Source organism: Notamacropus eugenii, chromosome 4, assembly GCF_028372415.1.
Source record: "Notamacropus eugenii isolate mMacEug1 chromosome 4, mMacEug1.pri_v2, whole genome shotgun sequence".
Classification (NCBI taxonomy): Eukaryota; Metazoa; Chordata; class Mammalia; order Diprotodontia; family Macropodidae; genus Notamacropus; species Notamacropus eugenii.
This window is the reverse complement of record NC_092875.1, coordinates 48,190,834-48,203,037: the sequence shown is the minus strand read 5'-3', so window position 1 is coordinate 48,203,037 and position 12,204 is coordinate 48,190,834. Positions and strand designations below refer to the sequence as shown.

General features: G+C 50.4%; 1 protein-coding gene and 1 long non-coding RNA gene across 9 annotated transcripts in view; one reads left to right on the top strand and one right to left on the bottom strand.

Moving 5' to 3' along the window:
- Positions 1 to 2,847, top strand: part of LOC140499399 (uncharacterized) — a 60,763-nt gene extending 57,916 nt beyond the window's left edge. For 7 of the 8 annotated variants that reach the window (XR_011965434.1, XR_011965432.1, XR_011965430.1 and 4 more), the window contains 2 exons: positions 383 to 540; positions 783 to 2,847. This is a non-coding gene — a long non-coding RNA (uncharacterized lncRNA). The remainder of the gene's footprint in view (positions 1 to 382; positions 541 to 782) is intronic. The other variant, XR_011965429.1, reaches the window with a different exon arrangement.
- Positions 1 to 11,927, bottom strand: part of MMP17 (matrix metallopeptidase 17) — a 66,774-nt gene extending 54,847 nt beyond the window's left edge. Inside the window, exon 1 of the mRNA XM_072600761.1 lies at positions 11,388 to 11,927. Coding sequence (XP_072456862.1) covers positions 11,388 to 11,507 — 120 coding nt within the window. The 5' untranslated portion in view covers positions 11,508 to 11,927. The remainder of the gene's footprint in view (positions 1 to 11,387) is intronic.
- Positions 11,928 to 12,204: the final 277 nt, after the last annotated feature.

Sequence of the window (12,204 nt, the reverse complement as noted above, 5' to 3'; positions counted from 1 at the left end):
TTATACATGTGAAGTTATGCACGATGTATTTCCACATTAGCCATGTGGGTAGGGACTGTCTTTTGCCTTTCTCTGTATCCGCAGAGTTTAGCATAGTACCTGACTTAACTAACTCATTCATTCATTCATTCATTCATTCCAACACTTTCATTATACAATTAAGGAAACTGAAACCTAGTTAGGTTAAGTAACCTGCCCAAGGTCACGCAGGCACCAAGTAGCAGTGTTAGGATTTGAACTCAGATCCTCAGCCTCCCCTTTCCATGGTGTCATACTTTCTACATCCTGGGAACCAATTCAGGATCATTTAGTACCCACAGGTACAGAGGAGGGACCTCCTTCTCTCTTCCTCAGCCTTTCTCTTTGTGGTTTGTTGTTTTAGTCATTTTTCAGTCATGTCTGATTCTTCGTGACTCCATTTGGAATCTCAGCTTCTCGGCAAAGATACCAGAGTGGTTTGCCATTTCCTTCTCCAGTTCATTTTACAAAGGAGGAAACTGGGACAAGGAGGTTAAGCGATTTGCCTGCGTCACCCAGCTGGTAAGTGCCTGAGGTCACATTTGAACTCAGGTCTTCCTGACTCCAGGCCCAGAGCTCTATTCACCACACCACCTAGCTGCCCTTTCTTCTTAGCCACCAAGTAATTTGTGGGGGTAGGTATTATTATGAGAAACCCCAGTCAGGTCCCCAGTGATGAGGCCAAGGCAGGGCCTCTGGATTTGGGGCCCTGCCATGGTCACCACAGCAACGGTGAAAAGAGTGCATGATCAACTTCCCGGCAGGCCCGAGGAGGAAAGAGCCAGAGTTGGAGCGTAGCCATGGTCTTGGGGACATAAAGCAGAAGAGGCAGAAGCCGTCTCCTTCTGATGGATGCAGGTCCTGGTGTCTGTGCCCTTACCACTTCCCCAAGGGGTGTGTGGGTCCCCAGTCTGGCCCCTGTCTTCTTGCCTGCCTGTCTGATTCTTGAGACCCTCTGCCTCCTGTGCCCTCCATTCTTGCCATGCCAATTTTCCTCCAAATCCCCATCCATAAGCTCATTCTGTCCTCTTACCTGGAGTTGTTTCATTCTTTCCCACCAAACCAAACCACAGGATCATAGATTTAAAGCTGGAAGAGGCCTCAGAGGTTGCTGAGTCCAACACGGCCCCCCTCCCCTCTATTATACAGACAATAAAACTGAGGTAGAGAGGATAAGTACTCTTTGGTCTTACTTCCTCCAGTGAGCCTTCTTTATGACTGCAACTAACAGAGGAAGGGAGGTGAGAGTAGGCTGGGGATGTGTTGGGGGTGGGGAGAAGTGGAACAGTAGCCAAAGGCCAGAGATAGGGAACATGCCATAGGATCATTCAAAGTTGGAGGGAACCTCAGAGGCTGTGTGGCCCATTTTACAAATAAGGAAACTGAGGCCCAGAGGAGTTAAGTGACTTGTCCAAGGTGACACAGGTAGTAAGTGTGACTCCAAACTCCAAACCCAGTACCCTTTCCCCTTAAAGGATGTGGTGAAGACCAAATGGTGACTTGCTGACATGACATACAACAACAGAAGTTTGTTCTGATTCAAAGTCAAAGGATGGAGCTAGTCTCTGGTTTTCCTAAATTTTTGAAAAGTTGGCTTTGTTCAGGGCCTGAGCTGGCCCCTCCTTCTTTTGCTTCCAAGCCCTGGCTTCCCCCATGACACCTGGCTTGGAATGGGAGAAGAGGCAAAAGCGGAAACCTTCCATTAAAGGACAGAGAACATGCACATAGCCGCTTACCTCTCTGCCATTTACTTACTTAGCCAGCTCAGTTCAAGTCTCCCAGGAACAATTTCTCCCCAGATCTCCGGATTAAGAGGGATTCTGGGAAGGAAAGGCAGAAGCAGCCAGATGCTCCTGGGGAAAACAGCTGCAAGATGTAAGCCCCTTGGTTTTAACTTGGTCTTTCTCTAATTAGCCTCTCCACCACTTCTTCATCTCTCCCCAACCTCCTTTGTCTCTGCTTTTTCTCTCCTCTATCTCTTTCTTCTTAGTCTTTCTATCTTTTCTCAGTCTTTGTCTCTCCTCTTTCTCTTTTCAAACTTTCTGTCTCTCTTCTCAGGCTTTCTCCTCTATCTTTCTGAGCCATCTCTTTCCTTTCTCTCTCCTATCTCTTCTTAGTCTCTATGCCTCACCTCTCTCTCCTTTCTTTCCTCAGTCTCTCATCTATCTCTCTCCTCAGTCTCTCTGTCTCTCCCCCATCTTTCTGCCCCATGTCTCTTCAGTGGCTTCTCTATCTTTTTGCTCTCTCACCTCGGTGTCTGTCTCTCTTTTATTTCTGCTCTCCCCTCAGTTTCTCGGTCTTTCCTCTATATCTCTGAGCTCTCCCCTCAGTGTCTGTCTCTCCACCTGCTGCCTCTCTCCAGCCTCTCTGCCTCCCTCTGGCTTCTTGTCCTTGGCTCTATCCTTAGTTGTGCTGATCGCCAGCATTCTCCTTTGCAGGTTCAGCTGGTGTCTGATGCCTGGGGCTCCACTCTGCTCACAGAGGTTCTGTTTTGCTGTTTGCTGGGCAATGGTTCCTGAGGGGGCTTGCTCTGATTGCCTGAGTAATAGTGATAATGATGGTCCCTCAAGTCACCACAGAGGAAGAGAGGCAGAGGGAGGGAGGAAAGAAGAGGTGGGGGAGGGGAAAAGAAAAGGCAGAGAGAGGGATGCAGAGGCAGAATGAGAGAACAAAAGGCAGAAGGAGGCAAGGGGAGCCAGGGAGCGGGAAGGGGAAAGAGAAAGGAAAGCCAGCAGAGACAGAGGGAAGGAGAGGCAGAGGGAGAGAAGGAAGGAGAGGAAAAGAAGGCAGCAGAGGGAGAGAGGGAAAGAGAGATAGTAGGAAAAGAAAGACAGGAAGGAAAGAGGGATAAGGAAAGTTAAGGAGAAGAAGAAAGGGAGGAATGGGGAGAGAAAGGGGAAGAAACATGAGAAAAACAGGCACAGAGCTCCTCATTCCGGAAGGTACACAGACAAGTGTGAACACTCTCTCTTTCCTCTGTATAGACACATAAACAGAACCCCTGCCCTGCCACTCCTTCCCCAAGTCCTGTGTTCACTCAGTCAATAACTGGAAGAGAGAGGAGTAACCTCCTTTGGTTCAGTGGTTCTAGCCTCAGTCTACCTTTTTCTTCCTTTCCACTCCCAACCGGAAAAGAGAAATAAGAAGGGCAAGGAGACAGGACTCCTTTAGAGGGATCTTTCTTCCAAGCTCAACGTCCTTCTCCCACTCTGATTTTGTGTGTGTGTGTGTGTGTGTGTGTGTGTGTGTGTCCCAGTCACAGGGCCTGGAAGACCAAGAACACTTACTGTGGACCTGAATTTAGTCTATGCTCACAGAGGACCAGAGCTGGAATGGGTTCCTCAGATCATCTAGGCCAGGAGTCCTTTACCTGGGGGTCCATGACCTTGTTTTGTTGGGGTGGGGGGAAGAAATAGTCATTAAATGACTTGCCTAGGGTCATACATCCAGTAAGTGTCTGAGGCTGGATTTGAACTCAGGTTCTCTTGACTCCAGGGCTGGTCAGTGCTCTGTTCACCATGCCACCTTGCTGCTCCTCATGAACATGTTTTTAAGAAATATTTCGATAACTGTATTTCAATATAACTGGCTAACTTGGTAGTCCTTTGTATTTTATTTCATGCATTTAAGAACATTGTTGCAGGAAGCGTTCCATAGGCTTCACCAGATGGGCTAAGGGGTTCAAGACAGAAAAAAGGCAAAGAACCCCTGGCCTAGGTCAAATCCTTTATTGTACAGAAAAGCAGACTGAGTCTTGGAGAGAACTGGCCACTCATGGTTAGTGACACAGTAGGATTAGAAACCAGGTCTCCTCATGTCTGGTCCAGGGTCCTCTTCTCTGTACTGTACACCTTAGGTCAGGTTCACTTGGCTTGCTGTCTCCATGGCAGCCCTGGTGAGTTCCAAGGGCCCATCCTACCTGGGGCCAGCCCCTCTGACACTGCTGCTATGATTCCCTGCCCCTACCTAGCCAAAGGTGGGAGGGCCCTCTGGGACAGCAATCTTGGCATGGGTACCGCCTTCACTGGGGAATAGGGGCATGCCAGGCCAATATCCTGGAGCTATTATCTGCTCTATCAACAATCAAGGCTTGGTTAGGGGCAGACAGAGGTTTGGGGCCCTTCTAGGACCCTTTCAGAGAAGTTTTTTTTCAGGGTGGCATGGCACACTGGAAGTCTTAACTTGCCCACTTGTAAAATGGGGATAATAAGTTGTTGTACTGCCTGCCTACCAGGGCTAGGTTTAAGAAGAGGAGAGCTATAGATTGAAAAGATATTATCAGGACACACCAATTTCTTGTTCTTCTCCCCAACAACATAACCCACTCACAGAATTCCCTTGAGAAAAGGGGCTCCCCAAATCATCTTTCCCATCCCCAGTCTTCCCACAAGATATAATCTCTGATCCCTGACTAGCCTTTTAGCCAGTCAATGTGCAAACCTTACCCACTTATGCATTCAGACTTGTGGTCTTGTTAGCTCCTTGGCTTAATTAGGGCAAGCTTCCCCAATTAATTAAATCCACCTCTGCCCTCTCTACCCTACCCCACACTTTCTTTGCCAGTCTCTCCACAACCTGAGGCCTAAACAGAAATTAGAACATTAAAAACTCCTTTATCCACAGGTTCTCTAAAATCGGGTCTTAACCCTGCACCTGCCCTAGGTGGTGACTGGTAGAAGGGCAAGAGAAAGGAATCTCCCTTCTCCTGGGTGAAAAGCTTTGTGGCTAGGGACTCTCAGGGAGGAAAGGCAGGTGCACCTGCTGTCCTCATAATGACCACCAGAGGCCGCCCTTGACTCACTGATGGAACCGCAGCTCAGGATTCACCTGCCCTGGCTAGGTGTCCTGTCCTGTCCTGTCCTTCCCCTGACTCTACTAAAACAGGCCAGGAAAATTCCCACTTTCCACACCCAGGTTCTTCTGACCTGATTACTGACATTCAAACTCTACTAGGCCTGTGCTCCTACTCCCCCTCCCCCTCATGCTCATGTGTACCCTCTTCCCAGGATCACCCAGAGCTCTGTATCCCGCTAAAGTCATTGTGGGTGACTTTACCAATGCTTCCTACAATCTGAGAACTGGATAAGATGCCCATACAGAAATCCTTCTAATCTAAGTTATCAGAACTTAGTATGGCTCTAAAATGATCTCCTCTCTTTTACACCCCATCAAGACCTCCGTCCCTTCCACCTGACTCTTAGCAGTTCCCAAAGGGAACTGACCAGCTAATTCACACTAAGGTGGGACTGACCAACAGCTTTGATGTGTGAAATAGTGGATAGAGCATGGATCCCGAGCAGGGCTTCTTAAACTTTTTTATGTCCTGGATGCTTTTGGGAGCCTGGTGAAGCCCATGGACTCAATTTCTGAATCATGTTTTTAAATGCACAAGGTAAAACACCTAACATTACAAAGTAAGCAACAGCTAGTGAAAATAAAGACACATTTTCCCCATCCATTTTCATGGACCCCTTGGAAATTCATCCACAGACTCCTTGGGACAATGGAATGGGAATCAGTATTTATTAAGTGCCTCCTAGGTTCCAGGTACCAGGCTAAGCTCTTTACAAATATTATCTCATTTAATCCTCGGGCATACTAGAGTGAGAATTCCTGGCCTAGAGTCAGGAAGACTAGAGTTCAAATTCTTAGCAGAATTGTGACAACTGAGTCACTTAACCTGTTTCTTCACTTGTAAGATGGGGATGATGATACTGCCTCTAATTTGTGGTGCAGTGGAAATGAAACTGATTCTGCCTTTAGAGGACCTGACTTCAAATCCCACTTCTGAAGTTTACCACCTGTATGACCTTGGGCAAATCACTTAACCTCCTTGGGCCTCAGTTTCCTCATCTGTGAAAGGAGGGAATTGGACCAGATGACCTCTGAGGTCCCTTCCAGTTCTAGGCTCAGAGGATTCTGACATAGGATTCTCATCTATCTCCCAGGGTTGTTGGAGATATCCGAATGAGATCACATATGCAATGGATTACCGTAGAAATATCAATTGTTGTCCTTTTCTCAGGGTGATTTCATTTTAAGAGATCTGGTAGTCCTTGTTTCAAGGAACAAAGGACTTTGGGAGAAATTTGCAGGATAATGGTGAGGATTATTATTTTTTTTAGTGGAGGTGGAGAACAACCCTTCCCAAGGTCCATGACATCATGTCACAATTTCAGACCCCTGGGTGTATGGTCCATTGGGATGTGGGAACTGTAATTATGGGAAAGGGTCAATGACAAAGAGAGACTTCATCCAACTGCCTCAGCTTTAAAGAGCAGAAGGCCAGGCAAGGAGAGGTTGCCTGGTAGGAGATGGAGCCCTGAGGCACGCAGATACTTGCACTCGAGATTTGTAACTGTAAATGTATTTAAGAAGAAAAAAAATCAGCAAATGTCCCATTTGTGACTTTGTATTTGAAATTCCTTTCATGTGGGGAACTGAGTGTTAGTTAAAGCCTGCCACTGATTAAAGGCAGCCTGCTGGCCACTCTCCCCACCTAATTCTTCCAACGAGGCACATGCTTTCATCCTTGGTGACTCCATGGGATGTTGGGTTGAAAAATTCCCTTAATTGAAGAACGATGTTGGGTCCAGGGAGAGGGTTACAGGCACGAGAAATTGGTACCAAGGAGAGGGCAGCAGCATGGGGTAAGGGGAAGGAGGGAGAAGAGCATTGCCCTTGGAGTGGGGAGACCTGGGTTTGAATCTTGGGTGAAAGTGAGCAGCTATCTCCCATCACCTCTTGGGTTCCTGTCTCTTCCTTGGTTAAATGGAGGTACCCTAGAGCAGAGGTTCTTAACCATTTTTTTTGTCATGGTTTCCCCTTTGGCAGTCTGATGAAGCCTAAGGACTCCTTTTTGGAATAAGGTTTTTAAATGCATCAAGTAAAATACATAGGATTATAAAGGAAGTCAATTATAGTGAAATAAAGATATAATTATTTTCTCAAGTTTGGAAGCCCTAAAATCTATCTCTCCTTGTGTATCCTTGGATTAAGAAACCCAGGGATCTTCTTACAGAAGAGATTTCTTACACTTCAAGTAAGATCTTCAAGGTCATGGGAAGCTTTAATTTTAAGTGTCAGAGTGGCTGAGGAGAAGGAACCCATCTACTAGACTAGGACCCCATGAGGGAAGAAATTGGTGTCTTAGTTAATATCTGTATCATCTCCAGGACTTGTACTGTATTCAGTACGTAGTAGGTGCTTAATAAATGTTAAAATTCTAAGGATCACAGTTTGAGACGTGCAAGAGTCCTCAGAAGTCACCTAACCTAATTGCTTCATTTTACAGATAAGGAAACTGAGGCCCAGAGAGGCTAAACAACATGTCTAGCCTCTCCACAGGGAGAGCTGACTGAAGAGCTGGAATTTGAACCCAGGTTCTGTGACTTGACTCAGTTTCATTTCCTCTGTGCCACTGTCCTATCTATTCATTGCTGAGCTGACTCCCCTTGGGAATGAATGATCAGTGGCTGCCTGTATTCTGTGAGTGGGTGGTCCAAATACCCTCAATGGGGCATCTCACTGGGGGCAGTTAATATTAACAACAGCAAGAACTCCCATTTCTAAAGAGATCTAAGGTTTTCAAGGTACTTTATAACAACTCTGTTAGTACAATATTATTGGTCCCATTTTACAGACGAAGGAGCTGAGGAACTTTCAATGTTGTGAATATCTTCCCCTCATTTACCCCTCCCAGTGCCTGGATTTGTACCAATAGAGATGCAATCCTTTGCATCTTGGAGGCTTTCCCCCCAGAATCTCCTGTTGAAATGAAAATATCCCAATATTTTGAGAATATTTGAGAATAACACGAGGTGATATAAAAAATTGAAGTAAGCAGCACCATAGACTTCAGAATCGCAGAAAAAAGCCACATATATATGGTCCAGTCCTCTGATTTTACAAATGAGGAAACTAAGGCCCAGAGATGTTAGGTGTTTGTTTGAGGTCACAGAAATATTAGGAAAATAAGCTGGAATTTGAACCAAATCTAGCCCTTTCTCCAGGTGCACCTCAAGGTGTCCTCCCCCTTTCCAATTATGTTCATTCTTTGGCAGTCTACAGGAGGGTGGCAGGAAGAGGGGATCCATAGTTAAAAGAGAGGAGAGAGAGGAGATAAAAGAGGGAGTGGATGGTCTGAAAACACTGCAGAAGGGATCGGGGAGAAGGTGGAAGGAGGTATATGGACCTGAGATGCTGCTTGAGGTGGAAAGGAAATTGTCACAGATGAAGAGAGGTTTTATTCCAACTGAGGAAATACCCTGAGGATGACGCCAATGACTAGATATGCAGAGAGCTGCTGAGCTCAGGGTAGCAGTGGAGCTCCTGGGAGAAGTGCAAAGGACTCCATTATTGAGGGCAAGAAGGGGGTGAGATGGATCCCTTCCTCCCACCCTCTCCCCTCCAGGGCTCAGGTCTTCCCTTGGACTCAAGCTCTAAAGAACAGCAGGGATTGAGTTCTATCTGAGGGGGAAAGAAGAGGAGGGAAAAGAGAAGGAATGACTAGCCTGGGTAGCAGCTGGAGTAAACATGTCCACAAGATGCTAGGAGCAGAGTGTAGGGGAAAATAGGGATTCAGATCCTGGACTTCCTGGATACCACGGGCTGCTTAGACAGGATCAGTGGGAAGAATCTGTCTCCACTCATTTGTCTCCCTTTCTCATATTTGTTCTAAACCTTGTTTGGGAGTGCGTTTAACGTCTTATTCTTTGGACCCAGAAACGCTATTCTCATAGTAACCTGGCACAAACATATATATACACACATGTACACATGAACATATGGCTCACTGTCCTAGGAAAGCTGGGGTGGGGGGAGGGGAGGGATGGAACAGTGAGGGGGCAGACCAGCACACATAGCTTGGTCCTGGCAGGTGGAGGAAAAGATGCCCCTGGGAAGGGGGTGTGCTCAGGGCTTACAGCTCTGTCTGACTCGTGCTGGACAGAACCTTGGCTGACCTGTCTGCCTGGGTCACCCCTCCCCTCATCAGCCCAGAGAAACTGGGCATTCATGGTAGCCCCCGGAATTGTGCCCCCAGACCCGAAACAAAGGCAACCCCAGAAACCGGAACACATCCGGCCAAGCACGCGGGAGACCCCACAGGAACCTCCATTAAGGAATGCAAATGTGGTCCCCAGGCAGCGGATGTGGGAGGGGACTGACACTTTCCTGCCATAGTGGGGGTGGGATGAGGCAGGCACGAACACCCAAAGAGAAAGAGATCTGGGTCCTGTGGGCTGAGGATGGGAAAGTGGGCTGAGGGGGTCACACTGGAAGAACCAAGAACCTTTGCCAGGGCAATTGGCTAGCAGAAGGGCTTCAGAAGCAGCCTCCCACCTCCAGTAGGATGCAGTACAGCTCAAAGAGGACGCCTACAGGGTTGCCAACACATGGACCAGAAATTCAAAGGAGATAATACAGTCTCTTGCCTGCACAGACTTGGGGGTACCACAGCTGAACTGCCCCCATCCATCCCTTATCACTACCAGAAACTGCCCAGACATCTCGGTTGCTGCCCCCAACTGTCCGCTTCAAATAAATGAATTGTCTCCAACTCTCAGCCCAAGCAGCTTTAGCTCCTCCCCATCAGCCTGCTAAAACTGACCCTACCATCTCCCCCAAAGGGCCACCCCCGACTGAACTGCCCCACCCTCTCTCCCTGGGCTTATCTCAAACTGCACCAATCTCCATCTCCCCAGCCAGAGCACGACCTTGTGAATACCCAGGCCTGGGAAGGAAGAAAAAGGTCTCCTTTTTCTGGACTCCCTTTCCCCAGCTCCGATCATTATTAACATAGGCCCCAGATGAGGCAGCAGGGCAAGGATGCCCACTTAGTCTCTGCACAGATCCTGTTAGTGTAAAAATGAACAGAGGATTTCAAAGGGTGGGTGGTAGGAATGCTTTCAGAGAGGCTGGAGGATTGGCATGTTCAGGGGAGGGGGCTGTTCAGATAGATCCAGCAGGTGGGAAAAAAACATTCAAGTCGTATGACACCACCACCAGGAAGCCCTCCCCTGCCTCATGCAGGGCTACTCTGAAAGCACACAGATCCTGGAGCTTCCGACCCTTGTATGTGTGCGTGTGTGTGGGGAAGGATGAGGGGGAGGGAGACACTGAAGTTTCACGCCCAAACACCCCTCGAGAAAACAAGCCAATCCAGGCTTTGCTCTGGAGACCACACATTGGAAACTGCAGAATTTGACTTTTCTCTTGTGCTCGGACTCGGGTTAGTTTCCAGGGCGACAGCAGCATCACTTACCCGGCAGGAAAAGGAAAAAAAGAATTAGTCTGCACTGGAAACTCGCCTTCACTTAGAAAGATGGAACTGAAAATGGCAAGAGGGCTGATCGGCTAATACAGAAGGCTTCCAGAGAAAGAGCTGGACCTGATCTTTTCCTCCGTGCCTCAGTTTCTCCATGTATAAAATGGGTATGTCTCTCTACTTAGCCCCTGCCATTGAGAGGCAGAGAAGAAACCACCAGAGGGGTCTGGGCCGGCAAACAGGTTTCTCAAGGCTCTAAGCAGGCTTAGGGAGCTTGTTTGGGGAACCCTCCGCACCATCAGGTTCCCGAGGCATCTTCACAAAATCTTCTGTTCAGCTGGCAGAAATCCTTCCAGGAAAAAAGCAAAATACAGTCCAACCCAGAGTTATCCAGGGCTCCCAGCTTCTGAATCCTCTAGGATCAGCATGGGAAAGGAAGAAGATGAGCTGGGAACTGGTCGGGAGAAGAGGCAAGAACTGGACTTAAGGATGTCTCATGTGACAGATCCAGATCCGATGACAGCAAAATTTCCTGGGTGCAACACGCCGGGAGGCCATCTCCTCGAAGCCCCAGGCACGCCAGCAGACTGGGCACTTGCTTGCCTTTTGCTTCCCGCCCAAGGAGGCTGGCCCCAGGCCAGAAAGATGGGGGGCTTTTAAGCCTTCGATGCTGTGGATGAGTAGGGGCGCCCCCTTGTCACTGAGACCACCGTAGACCCGCAGCTGCCCCTGGGCCCAAGGAGGGGAGAGGTCTTGGGTCTTCGTCCTGGCCAGATGTGCTGTGAAGCTCCCTCCCCCACTTATCTCTAGCGCTCCCTTGTTCCTCCTGTCCGTAGGATAGGATGTTCAGCTGCCCCTCTGGGGGCAGTTGACCCTCTTACCCCCTTCCCGCTCCCCGTGGTCTTCCTGGGCTCCATACAAACTTTTCCCCGCGTGCCTCGGCGGGCGCCCGGGGACAGCGGGGTTCTGGCCTGCTGCCTCCTCTGCGCTTTACCCTGCGGGCTCCGATAGCCAGAGATCAGCGCCCGAGGCTGTCCGAGCTGTCCGAGCGCCCCTTCCCTCCTTCCGCCCGTCCTCCCCTTCCCCCCGGCCCCGCACTCACCACTCCCAGGCTCAGCTCCTCAGTCCGGGGCGCTGGCGCCGCGCTGCCCCCCCGGCCCTGCAGCCACAGCGCGAGCAGCAGTAGCGGCGGCCCCAAGCCCCGGGGAGCGCCCCGCACCATCGCGTCGCGCCGGCTCCGGCTCGGGCTCGGGCTCGGGCTCGGGCTCCCGGCCGCGGGACTCACATCGCCCCTGGGGCGCGCCGGCTCCAGTCCCGGCTCCGGGGGCTCTGCGGGCTCACATCCCCGGCAGCCCCGCGCCCGCCCCGCCAGCCTCCCCGGGCGCCGGCTGCTCGGCTCCGGCTCGGCCCCTTCGCGCGGTCAGCTCCTCGCTCCGAGCGCGCCCCGGGCGCACCTGGCTCCTTCTCCTGCTAGGGCTCCAGCGCCCAGCTCAGCCCCCAGCCCACCCCGGACTCTCGGACCCGTCTGTCCCAACGGGCCTCGCTCTGGGCTCTGCCGCTCCCTTCCCCCGGGCGGGGGAAACAGAACCAGTGCCGCCACTTCCGAGCTGCCCGCCGCGCGTCCCTCCAACCCTGGACACTGGCAGCGATCTAGCCGCCCGAGCCTAGCAGAGACAGGGGCGGGGCCATGCTAATGAGCCCAGCCCGGAGGGCGGGGCATGAAGGAGAGGGGGCGGGGTCCCAGCCGCCCTACCACCCGAAGCCTTAAAGGGCCCACGCAGGCTTTCGGGGAGATACTGAGGGCTGCAGGCAGAGGGCTCTCCTAGAGCTGGTGAGTCAGGGCCACCGGGTCTACATGGCCTGACCGGACAGCCCATCCGTTTGCGCCGGCCCCCAGAAGCGAGTTTAAGCCGGTGGCG